A 23,109-nucleotide genomic window follows, 5' to 3' on the forward strand; every position below is an offset into this window, starting at 1 on the left:
TGAAGCAAGCACAGTAAACTATGTCGCTACATCATTACCATCTTATAGTCAGACTCGCATGCAATCGTTCTGTTAACGTAGAAAATAACAATGAAGTAATATTCAGAAGATTGATAGACATAACTCGAGCAATGCAGAAAGATTCAGTACTGGGAGAAAAGTACATCTAGGAATGCAAGAATATTTAATGTCTGTAGTGGGAGATCAGGCAACTTCAGAAGAATCCGAACACTTGAGAAACTATATGCTGCATTATGCAGTCATTCGAAATGAGTAGCCAGAAGTTGCGATAGTATTTGACGCTTCTCTTCATCGACACGAAGAAACACTTTTGTTGAAATGAATGAGGGTAGCTAAGGGGCCTGTTGGTACGGTATCTTCTATTTTGTTGTAGCGAAAGCTGAATGACAGGTACAACAGGAATGTACATTTATCACACACACAGCGTTACCTTTCAACAACAGATTTATGTCCAGGTATACATAGTGGCGAGAACTGAAAATAAGTATATTGCATAAAGTTAGCGCTGTGTGTGACAAATGTGCCCTGCTTTTGTCCCTATCGTTCAGCTCGGGCTACAGCAAAATAGAAGATTTCGTTGAAAACATTCAAGCAGGAGAAATATTAAATCCAGATCTACTGACATTGATAATTAGTTTTCTAAACCACGCCGTTAGAATTACAGTAGACGCGGAAAAAGCGTTCTTCCAGATAAGCATATACAGAAAGCGCACACAACGTGCACTTACTGTCTTGTTGTGCTCTATCTTTTCTCCTGGATTCATTTCAATGAATCGAAACGTACAGATTGCTCCAAGCTTTGTCTCCTTGTGCATAATAGATACGGCGGTTACCTTCAGTATTCAAATATGTTTCTTGTCGGGGCAGATGTCTGAGTGATCATGCATGTTTAGATAAGTTTTGTGAGGTGGGACGGTGTATTTTTTTACGCGTCTCCACGCTGCACAAAGGGTTTGTATTATCCTACCTAAACATTCCTCCAACAGACTTCAATAAACAATGAAGTCAAATTAGATTCCGGATTTGTGTGCACTGCGTTGTACTCGCGATATGTTTCGCTTTTTTATGTAATTTCTTGAATGCGGATTGCTGTGAACATTACCGACATCGCAGGTGGTTAAGGCATTTTCGCCGGAGAACATCGCCCTTTGCGTGTTTCTCATTGTCCCAGCTTAAGCGATCAAGCAATGAAAAACACTTTCTCGACTTCTGTAGCCAAGTCGGGCACTGATAGTGTCACGGTATACTTTGGCTTCAGAATAGCGTTTAGGTTGTATCACTACCTTTACTGTGGTCGTGACGAGCAGGACCAGCGTTGTCCGGCACGTGGTAGACAACACTGTCAACGCCTGGCTGCATGGGGGTTGCCACCTGGGCCGTACTGGCTTACCTCTAGATTGTAAATTCCTCTCCATATTTGTGTATATAGCGCAATTTTATACCACCATCTTGCACCGAAGTTTCGCTTTCTTCTATACTGATTGTTTCTTGCGTTTCTCGTTCTGTTAGTTTTCGGTGTCCCTGCAGCGCCAACGTTAATGTGCGGAGGCATGCAGTACATAAGACGCTCGGCACGCCGCTACACGGTCGCCATCCTCGCTGATTCTTGAGCCGTTGTGAACACTTTAGCATTCTTCAAGCCGTCCCTTAAAGAAAAGCATGGCGGCTCATGACCACTCAACAGTCATAAGCATCCTAGAAATGCTTACGCTTTTTACGTATTCAGTGAAATTTGCACGCGTCGCCCTTAGTAAACCACCTGGGAAATACGAAGTTTATTCAATATGGCGGAAGCATGTCGTTTAACGAGGACCTAAGGGACAAGTTGGTAATATATGAAACCTTGTACGTAACGCATATGAAGTAATAAAAGTGAGAAATTCTTTTGCGCCCACCTGAGACACCAAGTTTATTGTTAGTGGAATTACCAATGTAGTCGAACAATCTCTTGGGGTTTCCCTCGTTTGGAGGCCTGCAAAGCATGAATTGGATAGTAAAATACCTCCAAGTAATTGTGGAATGTCATAATGAACACGCTCCAAGCATTCATACCAACAAGAGAAATGTAATCAAAACCGTGACAACTAGACAGATCAAAGCTGTTCCACCCTTAAGAAGAAACACTGACGGTGATTTTTTAATAGTGTTTTTTGTGGTTGTTGCTCTGTAAATATTTACTATAGTCTGGCAGAAGCTCATGAATTTCCTTGTATTTGCAAGTTAGTTTTAGGAAACAAATTATCAGCCATATTCTTCGATAAATGATTCTATTCACGAGGCCTTACGCTTTCTTATGGCACCCGCCGTGGTTGCTCAGTGGCTATGGTGTTGGGCTGCTGAGCACGAGGTCGCGGGATCGAATCCCGGCCACGGCGGCCGCATTTCGATGGGGGCGATATCCGAAAACACCCGTGTGCTTAGATTTAGGTGCACGTTAAAGAACCCCAGGTGGTCAAAATTTCCGGAGTCCTCCACTACGGCCTGCCTCATAATCAGAAAGTGGTTTTGGCACGTAAAACCCCAAATATTATTATATTTCTTATGGCGGCAAATTAAGGAACTTGTTTCGGACGTGCGCTAACGCTTTAGAATGTTGATAAGCAGCCGCCTCTTGCAGGAACTACCTATTGTCCCACAGGCGTTTTATTAAAGGTAGCCTTATTTTATTTTTATTATTCTAGGGTAACTTTACTACAAAGTGGCTGATTGCTGAACTCTGAGTACAGAGTTTTACTAAGGAGTAAGATTTCTCCGGTGAAGAAATAGCTCTTCCTGGTTCTTTGTTCGCTATGAAAATATTGACACGTGTACTTGTCTTTATCGGGCGACACGTTTCACTGCCTAACAAATGTTATCGCACAGCGCGGAACGCGCCTGCATGTATCCGAAGTTTCTGGAAAGTTATCGATGCTTCTATCCGCTGTCTGTTGTCGCCGAACCTTGTGTTATCTGATTTCATCGCCTGACGCGAATGGTATAAAACTTTGTGGAAGGCACGCGGGTCCCAACGATTAGTCTGAAACGTTCGATGACTGCTGTATAAAAGCCGACGTGCTTGACCCGCTGATCAGATTTTCGACGATCGCCGACCGTGTTCGCCGCTATCATTGTGCTATAAGTGTAGCGTGTTTTGTGGGCACAGGTTCGCCCAATAAAAAGTTAATTTTGTCGTTCACAGTATTGCTACTGGGGTCTTCAACGTCACCACCACGTGACAATATCAATTACTTAAGCAAGAGTCAATTACGGGCAAAATGTCAGCCTAAAAGCACATGAAACGTGTGCACTGCGGTGGAAATTGTTTCTCCAGCCGTGTTATGACCAAGACGACGAAAGCTGTGCAAATTTGCCTAATTAAAAGTGTACCGCACCAAATGAATTCTTCGTGAGGGCAATGCGCTGTCTTATGCTAAGCGGCTGTAGAGAAATATGTAAGCGCCGTTGTAATATTACATTATTATATGAAAAACAATTACGAAGGAGGAGACTGCAGTGGCCGTCAGCAAAGGATATTGATCAGACTTTTTGTGTTGTTTCTAGCATACATACCCTTGCGTAAAAAGTATGCTAAGAATGAAGGCTTATAACAAACCTAATGCATTTTATGTGCGTGCTCTTTGAAGCAGTCGTTCTGAAGTCGAGTACTGCTGTACAGAGCGAGTCCTCCAGATTTCATGATGAGGTAGCGACGCTGATTTGTTCGCGAACTTATGTGCTAGATACTTCATTGTCATCTCTTCGAGCGAATTTTCCAAATTTTGTCGATATTGTTGATCTACATCTCACGCGTGTGCACATCGCGCTAGATTCTCGGTCCGCCTAAATGGCAGCAGAAACTCCGGCTATGCGGGCCTAACACCCAGTACGTTTCACAGAACTGTTTGTCACGTAGAAGAGGCCGCGTCATACTAAATAAACCACAAGTATAACCATGGGAGAGAGAGGCGCAGTGAGCTTTCGAGGCTTCTATCATATAGAAAACAGTAATACTGCAGATTCATTTAATGCTGTTTCTCACCTTCCTGCGTGCTCGAATTTACTTTTTACTGAGAGGAAGGAACGGCTTGAGACGTTTGGTATGTTGCTAATGCTTGCTCTTAGATAAAGATTTGCGTCGATTCCCAGAACCTTTCCAACTCGGTACCTACTTCCAACCATATCAGTTTAGCTCGTCGGACTGCATAAAAAGCAAAACAATTCTAATAATTTAAACGAGCCGGTAAATATTTGTATAAATAAATAATAAATAAATAGAAGGGAAACACGCGTCGAAAGGGATGGAGATAAAATGTTTCATACGAACCAGGTAAAGAGATAAAATACCGTATTGTTGGGCGCCTCCTGAGTCTCGCCGTATTTCGTGACATTATTTAGTGTCTCACGGGCGTTTATTATTTTTTTCGTGTTACTATAATATGCGACTAAATCATTGTTCTGTAAGAAATGGGCAATTTTAATGTATAGCATTTACCGAACGTATAATCAATGATATTTCCAAATTTATCGATCATCCAGCAGGTTAAGCCTTCAGTGACTTTACAAGCTTTACGAATATTCCAAGTAATACACGTGAGCATCACGGCTGTCTAATTACTGCAACAACCATTTGGAAAATCAGTTTCTCCGACTGCCCATTTTCAATAGGGTTGTCGCTAAAAGTTCATTCAACGCCTACCTCCAACATTATTTACACGTACGTTAGACGGATCCGGCAGTGCTTCTAAGTAATTACTCCCGATGTTTTCATATTTCCCGTTAGGATACGTCCGGCATAGGTACGCTGACCACCTAAATATATGTTTCTCTCGCCTCCACAAAATCCTGCGTGTGTTGTTGTGTAGCGGGCGATTTCGGCGCTACTCGCCCAGACGGACCCGCTCTTCCCTGCTATAACAACTGTCGCATCTACTTGCATGGCTGTGAAGTTCTTTTTCACAGCTAAAACACGCATTCGATTCAGTGTCCCTTGAGGCTGGCTCAGAAAACGTGTCCTTATCCCAAATAGAGCAATACTGAAAATACGTTTCGCAACCACTCGGCTACGTTGTTGGTGGAAAGCCGTTTGTGCTGCGGCATTTCACAATTACGGAGATGTGCAAGTCCGAAATGCAATACGAAAATTCACCGATGAAAATAAGTATGCGCAACACTTACCGCGTACAGTTAGCTCCACTGACCACTACTGCAGTCACCTGTAGTTTTTGTTCGCGAAGAGGCGTGGTGCATCTTTGTCGTATCTTTTTCTTTGTGGCTCAGATAATTTCTTTCTTGACGCTACTTCTTGATACTGCTTTAGTCGTACCATCAGACAGACCATTAATAAAACCCAAAATTTAATAAGCACAATTACAGCGTCGTTTAAGACGTAGTGATGCGGCGTGCGTTTAAACCCATTTTTCGAGATGTACTTGTTCAACAACATTTTGGACTGTGTCCATTGTCGAGAACGGATACAGCGCGGCAACTCATTGGTCTTTCTCATATTATCATTGTAAAAAATCAAAATACACCGCAGTTCAACAAAAGGTGCCTATACACCATGGACCAATACATAAAATTGCAGCTTTTATCTGTTTTACTGTTACTGTTACTGAGACGCCTGCGATTAGAAGTTTCTCTCGCGAACGCCTAATCTTTCCTTATTGAAATCACCTTCTTTGGCACTTGCACCATATTTGGCACAAGAAAATACGACAAACGCCTCCTGTGCAATTAACCAAAATAAAAATATGAGAGTATTGCCCATCGCACAGCTTTAGGGACTTAGCAGACAGACCTTTCACAGAAGAGAAGATTTTAGGGCCCTGGTCGCATACTTCTGCTATTTATAAAGCAAAGACAGTGCTAATACAGTTCTTGAAGCGCACCAGCCCCAATGACTGCTTGTGACTCACTATGAACGCCTCACTGCGTGTACACAGGGCAAAGTGTGAGCTCTCTTGCTTCTCATCCTTTAGTCGCCAGTCCCCTTTCCTCAGGGCAGGGCACCTCACAGGGCTCAGCCTTGTTTATCTCCCGGGCTGTCTCGTACGACATCGCTTTTCTCTCTCTCTGTCGTGCCAGTGCAGTATGCACGCTTCCACTTTGATGCTGTTTCGTCTACTTAAAATAGTGATTGTTGTATTTTATTTATTACATTTATAACAAATAACCAGAGCGCCCGAGAGAGAGAGAGAGAGAGAAAGCAAGGGTAGGAAAGGCAGGGAGGTCAACCAGAACAGCATCCGGTTTGCTACCCTACACTGGGGGTGGGGAAAGGGGAATAGAAAAAGGAAGAAAGGGAGAGAGTAAGTACTGAGTACGTGTGGGAGGGACAGCGTACACAATGACACTATAAGCGGTCTCTTAAGCCCGTGCACTTCAAGTACCGCACTAGTGCACGAATCGCTTTTCGAGCCAGTGACGGTTGTGGCCACGGTCCGAGTATCTTTGACTTGGTGAACGGTCTCGAGTCTAGTCTGCGTAAAGTTGCTCGCAGAGAGAGGCGTTGGACATTGTAGCGAGGGCAGGTACACAATAGGTGCTCGATGGTCTCCTCGCACCCACAGGAGTCGCACATCGGGCTCTCGGCCATTCCCATACGGTAGGAGTATGCGTTCGTGAACGCCACTCCCAACCAGAAGCGATACAACAAGGTTGCTTCGCTGCGGGAAAGGCTAGATGGAAGTTGTAGCCGTAGCGTGGGGTCCAGTTTACGTAATCTGCAGTTGAAGCCACTTGAAATCCAGAGATCTTGGGACTTCTTGCGCGATAGTAGGCGAAGTTTTCTGGCAGCGTCCGACCTCGCCAAAGGTATTGAACGCGTCTGGGTATCTTCGTGGGCACACCGGGCAGCCTTGTCAGCTAGGTTGTTGCCGACGATGCCACAGTGAGCAGGAATCCACTGAAATATAATGTGGTGTCCTGTTTACAGAGCAAGGTGGTGCAGTTCCCTGATTTCAGATGTCATTTGCTCGTAAGTTCTGTGACGTAATGCGGACTTGATGCTATGAAGAGCTGCCTTGGAGTCACAAAATACGACCCATTTCTCTGTTGGCTCTTCGGTGATGTACATCATAGCGGCATGGAGAGCTGCAAGTTCTGCCGATGTAGATGTAGTCGTGTGCAACAATTTGAATTTAACTGTAACGTTCTTGGCTGGAACGACGAATGCGGCAGTTGAGCTGGTAGGTGAGGTCGAACCTTCGGTATATATATGTATGCGGTCATGATACGTCTGGTGCAGTAATAGGAGTGTAAGTTGCTTCAGAGCCGGCGATGGATGATAGGACTTTTTGTAATTCCAGGAATAGCAAAATTCACTTGAGGCTGTCGCAGGCACCACAGGTGAGAGGAAGGCTTTGCCGCCGGTGTAAAAGATGCTGGTATGTACTCTTGATGAGCGTTAATCACTCGTGAAAAGGTCGCTTGAGGTCTCTCGGCTGGTAGGGAGGCCAAATGGGGGTCGGGGATCCTTGACAGATGGCGAATGTTCGCTCTGAGAGAGTCGACAGCTACATGTGTCTGGATTGGATGGTCTCCTGCGATGGCAATTGTTGCTGCTGTTGAAGTGCACCGAGGCAGCCCCAAACACGTGCGTAGGGCTTGACCTTGTATGCTGTCCAAGGCGCGAAAGTTCATCTTGCATGCATTTGACAACACTGGTAGGCTGTAACGTAGGAGTCCGAGAAACAAAACCCTGTACAGCTGCAACATAGAATGAACTGGTGTACCCCAGTTTTTCCCGCATAGAAATTTGAAGACCTGAGCAATGGCGACTAGCTTCTTCTTCAGATAGACGCAGTGAGGGCTCCACGAGAGGTTGCGGTCAATGATGACGCCCAGAAAGCGATGCGTCCTAACATAGAATACAGCTTGACCATTGATGGTCACAGGATACGATGACATTTGTTTCCGCGTAAAACCAAGTAATGCGCACTTTTCAGTAGACACACTGAAGCCTTGTTCTCGGAGATAAGAAGCCGTCATGGTTGCCGCCCACTGAAGCCTGGCTCCTAGCTGAGGGCGAGTCACCGCAGAGGCCCAGATGCAAATGTCGTCGGCGTATATTGAGACATGTACTGTCTGCGGTAGGTAATCCGCTAGTCCTACCAGGACGAGGTTGAACAAAATAGGGCTCAACACTCCACCCTGCGGCACACCACGACAGATGTAATGGTCTGAAGTTGGGCCGTCTTCGGTCGGTAAGAAAAAAACGCCTTTCAGTCAAATAGTCCCGAATCCATTGATACATCCGGCCACCAACTCCAACAGCCTCAAGTGAGTTTAGTATGGCCTCATGGGCGACGTTGTCGTATGCTCCTTTTATATCCAGAAAAAGTGCCGCAGACAGGCGCTTGAGGCTTTTTTGATTTTGGACCCATGTTACGATGTCAATGACGTTGTCGACGGACGTGCGACCTCGACGATAGCCTGTCATGGCGTTCGGATAGATGTTGAATCGTTCTAGGTACCGTTCCAATCGGGCAAGAATCATTCTTTCCGTCACTTTGCCGACGCAGCTCGAAAGCGCAATCGGACGATATGATGACATCTCAAGCGGTGACTTTCCAGGTTTCAGAATGGGGATCAAGCGGCTCGATTTCCATTGTTTAGGAACGGCACCGTTCTGCCAAGACTCATTGTAGTAGCTGAGAAGCTCATCACGTGCGTCTTGTCCAAGGTGGCATAGGGCAGCATACGTGATGTCATCAGGTCCTGGTGGCGAAGAACGCCTGCAGGTCGCCAACGCAGCGTCGAGCTCTTCGAGTGAAAATAACACGTTCATTTCAGGTACACGTGCCTCAGGGATGTCATTCAATGCTGTGTCAGTAATGATGGCCACGGACCCAGCAACCCGTGCACAGAACTCTTGAGCCACTTGAAGTTCCGAGCGGAGTTGGTAGTTGGCCAGAGCAGCGAAGGGCTTCCTTTGATGCGGAGATGAGCGAAGACCCCTAACCGTTCTCCATATGTGCGAGAGCGATTTTCGGGGATCAAGCGACTGACAGAATGTTTTCCATCGCTTATCTTCCAGTTTATCCATGCGACGCTGGACTTCCTTTTGTATGCGTCGTGAAGCCCTCAGATCCAAGACGGACTTCGTGCGTCGATACCTCCTCTCCACCTGTCGGCGTGCCGCACGCAGCCTATCCAGTTCCATGTCCAAATCTGTTCGTCTTGTTGACCTTGTAAGCGAGCAGATGGACGTTTTCAATGCCTCTGCGATTGCTTCTTCGATAGTGTGTGAGAGGCCTTCCCGACATGTGTCATCCATATCCTTCTTAAATTTTGTCCAATCAACTGCACGAAACACCGTAGTGGAGCGTTGCTCAACTCCTCTAATCTTTATGTATGTTGGAATAGGGTCGCTTCCATGTGTTTCTATGTCTGTAAACCATTGGACGCTCGAGGCAAAGCGCAGTGACACCAAAGTCAAGTCCAAGCAGCTACTGTAGGTCGTGCCTCGCAGAAATCTAGGGCTGCCGTCATTCACACAGCACAAATCATGGTCGGCAGCAAAGGAGGCAAGGCTCCTGCCTTTGGAGTCAATTTTAGTGCTTCCTCATAGCTGGTGTAGCACGTTGAAGTCACCTGTGATAACCCAGGGGCCATTGTTCCTTAGTAATATTTTCTTAAGTCGTTCGCCGTCAAAGTGACCCGCTGGGGATATGTAGGCTCCAATTAGTGTAAATGACACATTCTTCTTTTGGACATTTAGGCAGACATATTGGTTGTCGTCATGAGGCTCTATCGCGTTAGCGACATATGTTAAGTCCGTGCGGATGTAGATGATCACTTTCGTGCTCGCACCGCATGTGGACGAGACGAAAGATTCATAACCGGACAGTCTGAGGTGAGTTGGTTCGGTGGTGAGTTGTATTTGGTTCGCAAATGACCAGTATGGGGAAGCGATTTGTGAAAATGAATTGGCGAAAGTATGATATACGGGTAGTTAGAACCCTACGATAATGCAGAGCGCCCGAGTTGGGAATTATCGTAGGGAGGTTAATTAGAAACAATGGGTCTAAAATAGGACGTAGCAAAAATCAGCATGAGATCAATCATAGTACTAATAATACAATCAACGTGATTGAGCACGAAGACCACACGTACAAATCCAAGCATAATATATCCCAAAATGTTTTTACACAATGCAGAAAACAGGACTCTCGAAGGATTCTCTGAAAGTCATTCATGTGAACTTCTCCATGGCAGATGAAAAATTGGGTGCAGACACTATCTTATCGGAAAGCTACTTCCATTCTGCAATTGTTCGCGGAAAGAAGGACAACTTAAATACATTTATAAGCCTTTGAGAGGGTTTTATTTTTTGGAATTGTTGCGTGTCTGAGACTGGTAATGGGGTTGGTTTAAGTATATTCCTGTCGTACCGCTGTTGCTGTTGAGTAAAAATTAACCTGATTATTTTTATTCGTGTGGACAACTTCCACCCCAGGTATTCCCTGATTTACGAGCCACCAATTCTGTAGGTGTAGGTGCCCGTGACGAATCTTACAACCTTTCCTTTAGCACTACCTAACTTATCCTTTCTAAGGTAAATATGGGGTTCTGCACAAACATGATTGGGAATGGAAGGACAATAGCTCACTGGAATCACTTGCAACGCGGTTGAAAGCCCACATTTCTAACGACACAAGCAGCAGGTGTTTCTGTGGACTAATTTGTAGAATTAAAATTAGCGTAGAATGTACCGTAAAACGCCGAAATCGCCAAAAAATCATCACGCAGGAAGCTGGACAGCTTGCAGTAAATGTTTAGAATTAAAAGTACGGAAAATACCTGAAGTCACCATTTTGTTAATGCTGCGGTAAAACCTCTGCATGCTACGCTGGGTTTCTGGTTTCAATAGGAATTCATACAATCTTATTGTCGACGTGCTCTTCGCTTTGCTTGCGGCAGTTTCACATACGTGGCGATTGTAAAATGACGAGGTAAGACGACAGGAAACGCTGTGTCATCACCGCACATGGACTGCAACACGAATTGGACCCCGGTCACGCGTATAGGTAAGTTTCTTGTGCCATTCTTACATGCGCTACAAAGAACACGTAAAGACAAAGGAGGGAACGGATTGTGGAAACCGTGCACTAAATGTGCTGATGCATATGACTTGACGGTGGTTTAGACATGACAACTATATGGCCAAGATGAGGCCTTTCTTGCTGCAAATTGCCAATATCAGATATAAGGGGTGAAACGTTCTCGCCACGTCAAAGACATTGCTATAAAAAGTGAGAGACAAAGAAATGAAATCGGGCTCCGATGGGGAATCGCACCCTGGACCACAACACTAGAGCCAGCGATGTTATCTCAACAGCAACGCTGAACTTTACCAATTTCGCCCTTTCGAAGACCGATTCTTGTGCGCTTCACGTCCATTTCACTCTAGCTTCTACTGCTATAACAAATTTCGCGCCTAGAATTGCTTCCTTCAATACGCCTCCTTTGGCAATGAGACCTATGCCGCGCTGTCGCTGACTGCGTCAAAATGCGCTATGGCACGTACTCCTTCCTTTTTTTTTGTGTGGGTTCTTAGCTGGATGATATGATGACATGGATGTATCCAGGCATAATAAGCAGCTCTACATATTTTTAATGATGTATATTGAAAGCACTTCGAAGATTCGCCGAATGCCGTGGCGCAAGAGCGATTTCCTTATGGATGTGCAATTCCACCGTATCTTCAGGGCGATGAACCGCATTGTCCATGTGAACGTCTGAAGTGGATTTATGGACTTCTCAATTAATTGCAGGATTACATTTTATATAAGCACATGTCACGTTGTTAAATTGATTCTTCCAGACTAACCACGATATCCCTGAGCGCAAATTAGAATAATAATTTTTAACAATGAGGGAGATATTAAATTACAATCGGAAAAATTAAAAGATGTCAGCCGAAGAGTTCATAAGTGGTTTCACGCGAGCAACAGTATGTACAGTGCAATAGATTATTTACATTTTTATCCCGCAAATATAAACTAAAATGCCGAGAAGCGTAACGGCCACGCACTTAACAGAGGCCCATGAGAGAAGAAAACACTTCTATCGCTCACTGTTGAGGGAACAGAAAGCAATCAGAGCTTGCAACCTCCAATCTCGTTTACTTCACGTTCGTCTGATCGCGAGGCTCACGTTTGTGGCACATTTGGACAACTGTTAACAGCACGAGAGTGACGCTCTTGGGCATTTTAGTTGTTATTTTCTGGTTGAAACTGGTAGGTATTCATTTGGCTGCCACAAATACGGGCATCCAGTTTTGGTCTATCTGCAATCAATTATGCACTCATTTGTTGACGGGCTTCAAGTTTTTCTTAGTGACAAATTGCGTGGCTTTCCTTGTTAGAAACAGTTCCTATATTTTTTTACGAATACTACATTTATTACCTCAGGTCATCTTAACCTGGACGCGGCTGTGATGAAGGCAATGCCATAAACGCAATATTCAGATATCGTCTCCCATAACTTTAAAAAATTTTGAACCTGGTTTCGGATACAATATATATATATATATATATATATATATATAAATTTTTATTTCTTCATTGCGATATGCCTTAACTCTGCATGTTTCTTTTTCGATGGATTGTGCTATCTTATTTACTGCTTATTCTTTACCTCCTGTTGTAAAATGGCAGTGACAATATTTTAACATTTCTATGAAAATAATTTTTTTCTGTATCATACTTTCAAAGATTGTATGGCTTACTTTTTGATTGTTTGTGGGAGCTTTTTCTGCGAGGCGTTCGACAAAAACTAAGCTTTCTGAATCAAAAGAGTGGCGAAAAGGTGACAATAAATCAACTTTAACACTATTTTACCTATACAATTTCTAAATTGCAACTTGGTGTTGTCGTTAAATACGTTCGTGATAATGTCAGACTGCTCTGAGAAAAGTCTATTTAGAATCCCGATGCGGAACGTTGAGCTTATGGTCCCACATAATTTTACCAGTAAGACTGATTGGTAGTAGCGTAGGAGAGAAAAATGCAACGTGCTAAAGAATATCCCGCGAAAATTGACCAAGACTAGCGAATTCATAAAACGTTCTACGTCGACGAAAGCACTGGATGAAGTCGAAATCGGAATTCCTTCTTTTGTTAATCGCATGACCAAATTTTTCCTGCAATTATAATGGGGCAGGCTTGAAAAAAAATACACTAGTAGAAATACACTATTGCTTGAACATCTCGTAGTCTGATATAAATATTAAGAATAAGTTTTACAGGCAATATGTAAATTAGAAATGAATTCTTGCATTCACAATGCATAGGCTTACCGAGGAAAGAAAAAATTACATTCTGTTTCATTTAGCAAAAAAATTTGATAATTTCATTGTAGCGGGGAATCACTTACCTGAGTAACGTTTTCAACTGAAATGTTGATCATTATCGACCGGTTGCTAAAATACTGTTGAACCTGGAATAGCAAACACATGACAAAAACAGTCGCTTTGAAGTTTAACTTTCATTGTTGTGTAATCGGACACAATTGCACATTGTGCACCTTTGTCCTTCAAGTGGTCTAAAAAATGTTGCTATTGCTATCGGTAAAGCCAGTATCTATTGTTGTATGATATTGACCTGTTAATAAATATATTTGGTTTTGTGCTCCTTTACACACGCAGAGATACGATTTCATTTGTACCGCTGAGTACGTCCACATCCGACCATTTTTCTCGCACTTGCATCAACATCATGCATTGGTTTAGAGATTAAAATTGGCTATGATGGCGTGCCATACTTCTAAGAAATTGGTGAAGTTCAGCAGAGCAATAAATCTGCCCTAGCGCGTAAAATAATTACCAACCTCTTTGAAGAGCGCACGGAAATAGGTTTCCAAATTGTCGCTTTCCGTTCCTTCAGGCTTGATTTCAGCTGTGCGCGTGGACGCTGAAACATTTTTATTGCTCGAGCTAACAAAATTTGAATCATACAATACTCTGGCGCGCAACTTGACGCCTTCTCCAATCTTTTCCATCAGGTTGTCTCCTGCAAGATGAGGAGTTGTTCATGAGAACAGGAAGAATCAAGTAGTGTTGTTGGTTTTTTAGGTTATCGCACATTCAATGCTCCTTCTTGTATTTACTAAACGCATACAGAAGAGCATGTGCATGTCAAATTATTTTTGCTTCAAGAATGTGATAAGGAAGTGAAATCACTGAACGTGCAGTTGATAGAAATGAGCCTTATTGCACGGACTAATAACTCCGGTGAATGCAATTGTCTCAGAGCATAAGTGATAAACCAGGCTTGGTGCTTCACCAGATGGCACCAAACAGCAACCAAGGTTACTGGGATTCAAGCCACACGACGTCACTAAATGTTGTCGGTAATATTATAATGAAAATTGAAGCCACACGACGTCAGTATCGATTGTCGATTATATTATAATAAAATATTTTCTGTGGCGCTTTACTCTCCTGCCTCAATATTTCAAGAAAGGTGTAGGTATTTAACATTTATGGCCATGCGCTGAAACGGATAGCCTCAATGGCTGTATTTTTTCATCATCCCCTCCCCCTTTCGAGACACCTATGTATCTATGCTGCACGTAACATTTCCAAAGAAGGGATTGCCGATTAGTTTAGCTATTTCCTAGAACACTTATAGGGACCATGGTAAATGGGAGATAGTGACGAAAAGCTCTCTACTTATTCTAAAACCATTGCTTTCAAATGAGTCAGAACAGGCATACAGCGGGCAGAACAGCATGCTGAGGAGGACGAGCAAATACTATGCTCCACTAATTTCTTCTAGCCGTTGCAGTCTTATCATTGAAGCCACTACACATCATCTGTTTTTTACTTTCATACTTCAGCTCCAAGTTGTCATTCAGAGTGAAAGTGCGAGTGTGCGGATAAAAAAATAAAGGTATTAGTTTAAAGTTCGACAAAAATGAATGATCATTTACTAATTGTGTCTCTTTCTTTGAAAATTACTGACCTTACCTGTACGCACTACGTAAATATTGGCATCACAGTTACGTTGGCCAAGATTTGATTTCACAAATTGGTCGTCTACCGTGCGTAAGTCTTATTGTCACGGTGTTCATCCACGCAAGTGCACTTGTTTTGCTATTAAAATACATGCTTGGGGTAGAAATGGAATTGTGCATCAAAGCCGTAGGTAACGAAGAACGCAAATACAAAGTTAGAAAGGAACCGCATGCGTTGAATTTCGACTATGATTGTTCGATAAAAGAAGGACCGCACACTAGGCTCGAAAAATATTAATTTTTAGAGTACGGGTTTCGTGCACAGACTGTGGAACTCTTAGTGATAAATATTGCGTGGGCTTGACATGCCCAAAGCATGGGGCATGTGCTTTTATAGTGTGCAATTAACATTGTGATAGGCAATGGTTTTTGTTAAGTCATGTTGGGTTGGGTTTGGTTAGGTTAGGTGTGGATGAACACCGTAACAATAAGATTACGTATGGTAGACGACCAAGTTGTGAAGTTAAATCATGGCGAACGTAAGTCTGATGCCAACCATTATGTTTAGCGTTTTGGTATGGTCAGTAGTTTTCAAAGAAAGCGACATAATTAGTAAATGAACATTTATACTTGTCGGACTCCAAACTAATACCTTTATTTTTGGGCGCGCATTCGCACTTTCATTATAAATGCCCATTTGGAGCTAAAGTATGAAATTAAAGTCAGATAATGTGTGGGAGCAGCAATGATCATACCGCAACGGCTAGAAGAAATAATTGGAGCATAGTATTTGCGCCTCCTCCTTAGTATGTATTTCTTCCTGCTGTATGCCTGTTCTGGCGTACTTGAAAGGAATGGTTTCAGAATAAGTAGGGCGCTTTTCACCACTATCTCCCATTTACCATGGTTACTATTAGTGTTCTAGGAAATAAATACACTAATCAGAGTATTCATTCTTTGAAAATATTATGTGCAGCATAGTTACATAGGTGCCTGGAAAGAGGGGGGGGGGGGTTTATGAAACAACAAACAGCAAGCCTGGTAGAAAGCCGCCCTCGAGATAATGACGGCGAAAATTCAACAATACCCGTCGCAACCTTGACGTGCAGAGGCAGTCAGCAATCATGTTTTCGAGAGCGTAGTCCTCGTCAACGCAAAATACCCACGCAGACACTTCGTAACTTAATTAAAATCTACAAAAAACATCGCATAAGCCTGCTATCTGGCCGCTCAACAATATTGTTGAATACACAGAAACCTATGCAACAAGCCAAATTCAAATTATGTGTTCGGCTTCCAAATTTACATTTGATTAGTCAACTTCCCGCCAATGACAATGGCAATATTATCAGTAGGGGAAACGACACTTTGGCAAGCTCAAGAACAAGGAACAATACCAAGAGTGCCGAATAGTATACCATAAACAGCCATCGCAGATTGCTTATAGTTACCGAAGGAAAGCACTCGTGCTGTTCCCCTATAGCTACTATTCAATAGAACTGGTAATTTTGATATGCCACCAAGATGCCTCTCAATTGAAATGTTCAAAATGCAATAAGCCTTTCTGTTTGATCAATACCAACAGCTTTTTTTGCTTGCTACTTTCAATCAATTGTATATCTGTAAGAAACGTTTCGCTGCTGGCTTTCTTGAACAACTACAAAACAACCATCATAAACAATAGAATTAACGATAACTGGCAGTTCAACCATTATTTCGATCTAGGGTATCTGACTTATTTTATTAGGAAGAATTTTATATTTTGTTCAGTGTCTTCAGCAATGCACCAGGAAGAAGGAATAAGGCAACAAACAAATTATAATCGAGAAATTCCTTATATTGTTAGGTAAATCGATTCATGGGACTTATTCCACTCGTCGCCACCACCCACTCACAACATTGTGCTGCCAGCAGAAAGGACAGTGGTTGAAACGATGCTATCAGCACTAATGGATTGAAGAGAACTATATTTTACGGTCAGATATCTTTATTTTAGTAATGAAGCATTCTTCCACAGCAAAAGAAGCTAGCTCATATTTCCTTTAGTATGTCTAAAAATGCATCATGAAAGGAAATAAAGCAATAAACAAATTATACATAGGAACTTCCTTGTCAGGTAAATGGTTTTATTAAAGTTATTCCGCTCGCCACCGCCACTCGCTCACAACAATATGCCTCTAGCAGAAATAAGAGCGGCTGCAAAGATACTATCAGCACTAATAGATTGAAGACAACTACACTTCATGGTCGCAGTCTTTAGCAAATGGTGGCTATTTAAGCAATGTTAGCGTTTCGCTATTCCTGTGGGATAAGCCCTTCTCAGCGATGGTTTCAAGATGGCGCTGCATTAGTGACGTGCCATGTCTGTGTAGATAGCGGAAGGGTGAGAAACACTCCATTTCAGTCAAGTGTAACTTCTGCCCAATTTTTTTGTGAATATCGTGTGTAAAATGCGAATATAAAAAGAGTTGATATATTTACGGCTCGGTTTAGGTATAGCTTCAACAGCACCCTTCCAATTGCGCCAACGTTGATCCTGTCCAGCTGAAAATAGAAAACGGCAATATTTCTACATGTCATTGGCTTCCAAGTAAATACGGTGCGCAAAAAGAACGAAAGGACGCTAAACCAGGCTCTAAGCGCAACGCACGATGTGCAAATAATCTACAGTTTATCGTTTACAAAACTTTAGAGCCTAAACGTAGCCACATCATATGCGCAGTAGCCCTCGTGAGCCTGCTGATGTAGTAAAACAGCTCCGGAAAACAAATGGGACTAGACGAAGAAGAAAAAAAAAACAAACAAAATAAAAATATCTGCACTGGATCATGCATTGCTTCCGTTTTGAGGGGCATTTTCTTATGAGATTAGACAGACTGTTCCAACAGCGACTAAGATCCCTACAAGTACTACGTGCGTTTATATTTGTTGATCGCATCCAAACAGGTCTGCTGGAAATGCCGGCCTAGAGCAAAAAAAGAACGGAGACCAAGTTTTGATCTTCATTCTGCACATTTAATCTCGTAAAGCGCTGCGTCGTTTATTCATTCTTTGACAATGCCATAAAGAAATCTTGCGTTCATCGGCTACGAAAGAGTTTTGACGTGCAGGTTCCTCGCCTAACTGAAGCGGGATGCCCACAAGTAGTGCCCTCTGCAGTTGCAAAGAAGATGCTCAAACTCAATAAGCACGGCACTAACGCCAACGGTGGTGGAGTAGAAGAAGGTACAATTACGTTCCATTCCGCATAATCTGAAGCAAGGGCGGGGGCAAAGGTGCTTGTTACCGCGCCTGACAGGCTAGCAAAAATGTGCACAGTGGTTAATAATGGAGACAGGAATCTGCGTTTACAAAAAAAAATTGTTGCGAGAGGCCCACAACTGCTTCGGATGCGGCGCGTCATAAATAAGCCAAACGAGAAGATGCCCAAATGATAGATTGGAAGAACTCAACTACAACACACAGGAAAAGGTATATCAGGTGATCGATGTACTCATTATGGGGCCTGCGGCTGCGCACTATTAGTAGAAAAAGTCTAGCATCACGTCCAAGTCAACAGACTGGCTAACGAGGGAGATCGTTGAAGCCCTAGAGATAAACAATGTGGGTGGTTGTTGCGTCGGCAAGCCGTCCGTCATATTCCCAAAGAAAGACGTCAGATACCTTATGGAATCCGCTTTTCACGGGTAGTACACTTCGCCATGTGATGCTCTTTCATGTCTCCTATATTTCCCTGTCTTCTGTATATTCATGTTCAGCCAGTACTTATTCTGCGCATCCTGTGAATGAACCTTCTGTTGTCAGTGCGCCTGGTGTGCCTGTTCTTCTTCTTTGTGTGGTCCTTTGTTTTATCTCGCGCGGTTTTACTATGGATATGAACTAACTAGTGCAAACTACGTTTATTGATGGCATTAAATGTCCCCAACCTAGCTTATTTCTTTTCTGCTCAAAGGTAAGGAAGGTGCGCTGACACTTGCAGGATCAGGTTAAACTTTCATGGCATGAAGTTCAGTAATCTCTATTTTATGTTGTTTCCCTCATAGCACATTTACGATGATACGTAAGATTTTGGCGTCGTGGGCTCAAGATGTGCATGTTTTCGCGTTTCCAAATGTCCTTGCAATAATGAAGAAATGATCAGTGCGCTAAACATTTGGCTCTTACAAAGGCGGAGATGGTATGTACAAGTGCTCTCTAGCGATCGATTTTTCGTCGTAGTGATACATAAATAAAACAAGAGAACCAATATTTGCACATAACTCACGGTAAGAAGTAGTTACAAACGAGCAAACCGCAAACGACAATGGTAGGTACGTTGCAGCGTGCTATTCCAGAGCAATACCTAGGGCGTAGCAAAGCAATGAATTGTTGACGAAGGCTTTTTATTGCACTCTTAACAACCTTTATTCCCAGACGTGCTGCGTTTCTAAATTGCGGTTCACGTCTGCGACGATGGCTTTGTTTTTGAACTGATGGAGGAGGAGGAGGAGGAGAAACTTTATTATTGCAGAAACCGTTGCGCGGTTTATGCCTGGGTGGTTCCCTCTGACAGGGCTCCACTGGCGATCGCGGCTCGCCGGGCCTGGTCGAGGGTCGCCAGTTGGCTTCCCAGGTCCAGTTCGGAGAGTCTCGCCTCCCAAGACCACGTAGTGAGTGTGTGTGTTGTGACTCGTGGCGAAATTGCGTCGCCCGGACGGTCGGTGCATTCGTGTGTTATGTGCGCGAGTGTCGCTGTGTGGTTGCTACACCAGGGACATGTTCGGGACGTATAACTGTCTGGGTAGATTGCGTGTAGACGAGACAAGTGTGGGTATGTGTTAGTTTGCAGGCGGCGCCAGTCCCTTGCCTGGAGTTTATTGAGAGCTTTGTGTGGGGGAGCGTATTGCGTTCTTCCGAGCCGTTGGTCCTGTAGTATTTGTTGACCTGTCGTTAATAACTCGTGGGTCGCTCGTCGGTCTGTAGGGGGCTGAAGAACGGTGTGGTCTTCCGCTCGGCTAGTGAGACCTCGAGCTGCGCAGTCCGCCTCTTCGTTGCCCCGCAGGCCGTCGTGCCCGGGGCACCAGACGATACCATGGGTCCATTGTAGTGTGCGACCCAGGATTCGAATGGCTTGTATAGGGAGTGTTCCATTCAGGTACAAACGACAAGCCGCTTGTGAGTCAGCAAGGACCCGGGCGGATCTTCCCTTGCTCTCGGCGTCGCGAAGTGCGAGAGCGATTGCTGCTGCTTCTGCTGCTGAGCTGCATGTGGCGCGGATGGAGGTTGAGGCTACCAGGTTCCCCTGATTGACAACGGCGATTGTGTATTTGAGCCCGCAACGTGGCGACGAGGGATACGGGCTAGCGTCCGTGTAGTACGCATCCGGGTCTCTGAAACAACGTTTGTGCAACATGCGGGCACGCGCTGCTCTTCTCTCCTGATTGTGGGTGGGGTGCATGTTCTTGGGGATAGGGTCTACTACAATGTTCTCTCTAATGTGGTTAGGCAAGAGTTGTGTTTCTTCTTTGCAGTACTGAGGTGTCAGCGGGTACCCTAGCCGTTGAAGAAGGTGTCTTCCCTGTTGAGTCTTGTTGAGGCGCTCCCTCTGCGCTATGAGCGTGGCATTTGCTAGCTCCTCAAAGGTGTTGTATACGCCTAGCGCTAGTAATTTCTTTGTGCTTGTGCTTGACGGTGGCTGTAAGGCCGTTTTGTACGCGGTTCTTATAAGAGTGTCCATGCGTTCTGTCTCGCTTTTGCGCTCGACTTGATACGGTAGCGCGTACGTGACACGGCTGATGACGAGGGCTTGTACCAGTCTTAAGGTTTCGTCCTCTGTGAAACCATCTTTGCCGCGCGCTACTCTGGCGATGAGTGATGCGGTGCTTCTTATAACGTGATTTAATTTCTCTGAGGCTAGCTTTATGCCGTTGTTCTCCTGGATGTGCATACCTACTATGCGTGCGGTCGGGACGCGCTTTATAGGTTGCCCGGCAATCTCGAGATGTATTAGCGGGGCTCGATGTTCCTTAGTTTGCTTAGGCCAGACTTGAAGGTACTCCGACTTGTGTGGGGCACACCTCATTCCTGCTGTGGTTAGGTATGACTCGATGTATCCGATAGCAGCGAGTAACGTGTTTTCTCTGTCGCCGTATGAACCCTTGGTTGCCCATAGAGTGATATCGTCGGCATAGAAGGCACATCCGAGTTTTGGGATGTTTTCCAGTTGTAAAGCAAGTTTTCTAAGTCCGATGTTGAAGAGGAAAAGAGATAATATTGACCCTTGCGTAGTACCCTTCTGCGGTAGATCATATATGTCCGATTGTACGCCTGCTATGCCGATGCGAGCTTTGCGGTGGCTGAGAAAAGCCACGACATAATGGTATACTCGCTCTCCGCATCCTATGGCGGCGAGGCCATCTAGGATGGTTTCGTGTGCTATATTATCAAATGCTTTTTCTACGTCGAGGGCTACGAGTATGTTGTTGTTGCTGCCCGGTTGTGGGTTGAGGACCTCTTCCTTGAGGAGGAGGAAGACATCCTGTGATGACACGCCTTTCCGAAATCCGTACATGCAATTGGGGTGTAGACCATGTTCTTCCATGTGTTGTTCCATTCGAGTGAGTACAATTCGTTCAAGAAGCTTGCCTAGGCAAGACGTAAGCGAGATCGGTCGTAATTGATCGAGCCTGCGCGGTTTTCCTGGTTTGGGTATAAGGACTATGTGAGCTGTAGTCCATTCCTCGGGTAATGCTCCGCCCGGTGCCCATATTTCTTCGTTCAGCTGCTTTGTAAGGGCTCGCAGGGTTTCATCGCTTAGGTTTCTCAAGATGGCGTTGGTGATCCCGTGGGGACCCGGTGCCGTGTTTTACTTGAAGCTCTGTGCTGCCGCGTATACCTCCGCATACGTGTTGGGTGCATCAAGTATCTCGTTCGGAGCTCCCGGATATTGAGGGTATGGTTTCGCATGCCCGGTCCGGATTCCCGTGTACGTTTGCTGGAGTTCCTGTATGAGTTCATCCTCGGTTCCCGGATATTCGCCAACGAGTTTTTGTAGGGTTGTGTTTGTTTCTGTTTTGGTATTTGAAGGATCGATGATGCTGCGGAGTATGTTCCATGTCTTTTTGGTGCTTAGCGTGCCTTTAAGCGAATCGCAGAACGTGCGCCAATTGTCCCTGTGAACCTTCAGGGCATAATCGTTGGCCTGTTTAGTGACGTTTGAAATCCTAAGTCTAAGTTTGCGATTTAGCTTCTGTTTTCGCCATCTCATTGTGAGGCCTCTGCATGCTTCCCATAAGTGTATTAGATGGTTGTCGATGGCCGGCGTGTCGGTATCGGTTTGGTACACTTTAGTGTTGGCGTCATATAGTTCTTTGATGCGTTTGGCCCACTCCTTGATCGTGGTTAAGCGGCCTTGATGTTCCGGGAAGGGCAGACTTGTATGGATGGATGGATGGATGGATGGATAGATGGACGGACAGACGCACGCACGGACGGACGTACGGGTGGACGGACGGGCGGATTGACGGACGGATGGAAGGAATAAAGGGAAATGAGCACATTGTACCCATGGCAAATAGGAAAGATTTATCAGGGGCACCCCAAAAAAATAGCAATGAAATATTGCAATGCCGTTATGACTGAACGTTGAAATTACCTGGAACAAAAGCGTAGTGTGGGTATGTCTAAAGCATCCGTCAGTTCAAGCTAAGTTTAGGGAGAGGCAACAGCTTGAACTGACGGGGTCCTCACGAGGTCCCCCCTCGTGAGTATCTCGAGTTCGCTCGAGGAGCGACCAGCACTTCTGTCGACGACGGCTCGGCAATCTTTACCTGCGTGACCATGTGCCCGAACACTTGGTCAGCCGCACCCCACACTCATTCCATGGTCCTTCTGTTGTCGGACACTACTAGCACCTATACGGTTTCAATTGCTGCAAAATTTTGACTTCGTTATTGAATGCCTTGCTTTAGTTAATGAGAACCGTGTTTATTGTAAGGGGTGTAGCGTGATCTTTTTCCCTCTGTTCATGCGTAAGTTTTCTTTCCCTTTTCTGTATGCAAATAGAAATTTGTCTTGCACTAATGAAATCCAACGCTTTCATCCTTCATATGGGTAGAAAATTTGGATACTGAAGTTATTCCAAGAAGCTTTCGTTAATCGAACCTTGAC

The 23,109-nt window shown here is 44.4% G+C and overlaps 1 protein-coding gene across 2 annotated transcripts in view; it reads right to left on the reverse strand.

The window, feature by feature from the left end:
• The window catches only part of LOC142564633 (uncharacterized), a 36,130-nt gene that overhangs the window by 8,622 nt on the left and 4,399 nt on the right, over positions 1-23,109 (reverse strand). For both annotated transcript variants that reach the window (XR_012824633.1, XM_075675706.1), the window contains exons 2-6: positions 17,443-17,505; positions 13,834-14,015; positions 13,381-13,443; positions 4,325-4,455; positions 1,917-1,993 (exon numbers count right to left, since the gene is read on the reverse strand). Coding sequence is in view for 1 of the 2 variants with exons in the window: in XM_075675706.1 (XP_075531821.1) it covers positions 1,917-1,993; positions 4,325-4,455; positions 13,381-13,443; positions 13,834-14,015; positions 17,443-17,505 (516 nt within the window). In the remaining variant the exon portion in view is untranslated. The remainder of the gene's footprint in view (positions 1-1,916; positions 1,994-4,324; positions 4,456-13,380; positions 13,444-13,833; positions 14,016-17,442; positions 17,506-23,109) is intronic.

Source organism: Dermacentor variabilis, chromosome 11, assembly GCF_050947875.1.
Source record: "Dermacentor variabilis isolate Ectoservices chromosome 11, ASM5094787v1, whole genome shotgun sequence".
Lineage (NCBI taxonomy): Eukaryota > Metazoa > Arthropoda > Arachnida > Ixodida > Ixodidae > Dermacentor > Dermacentor variabilis.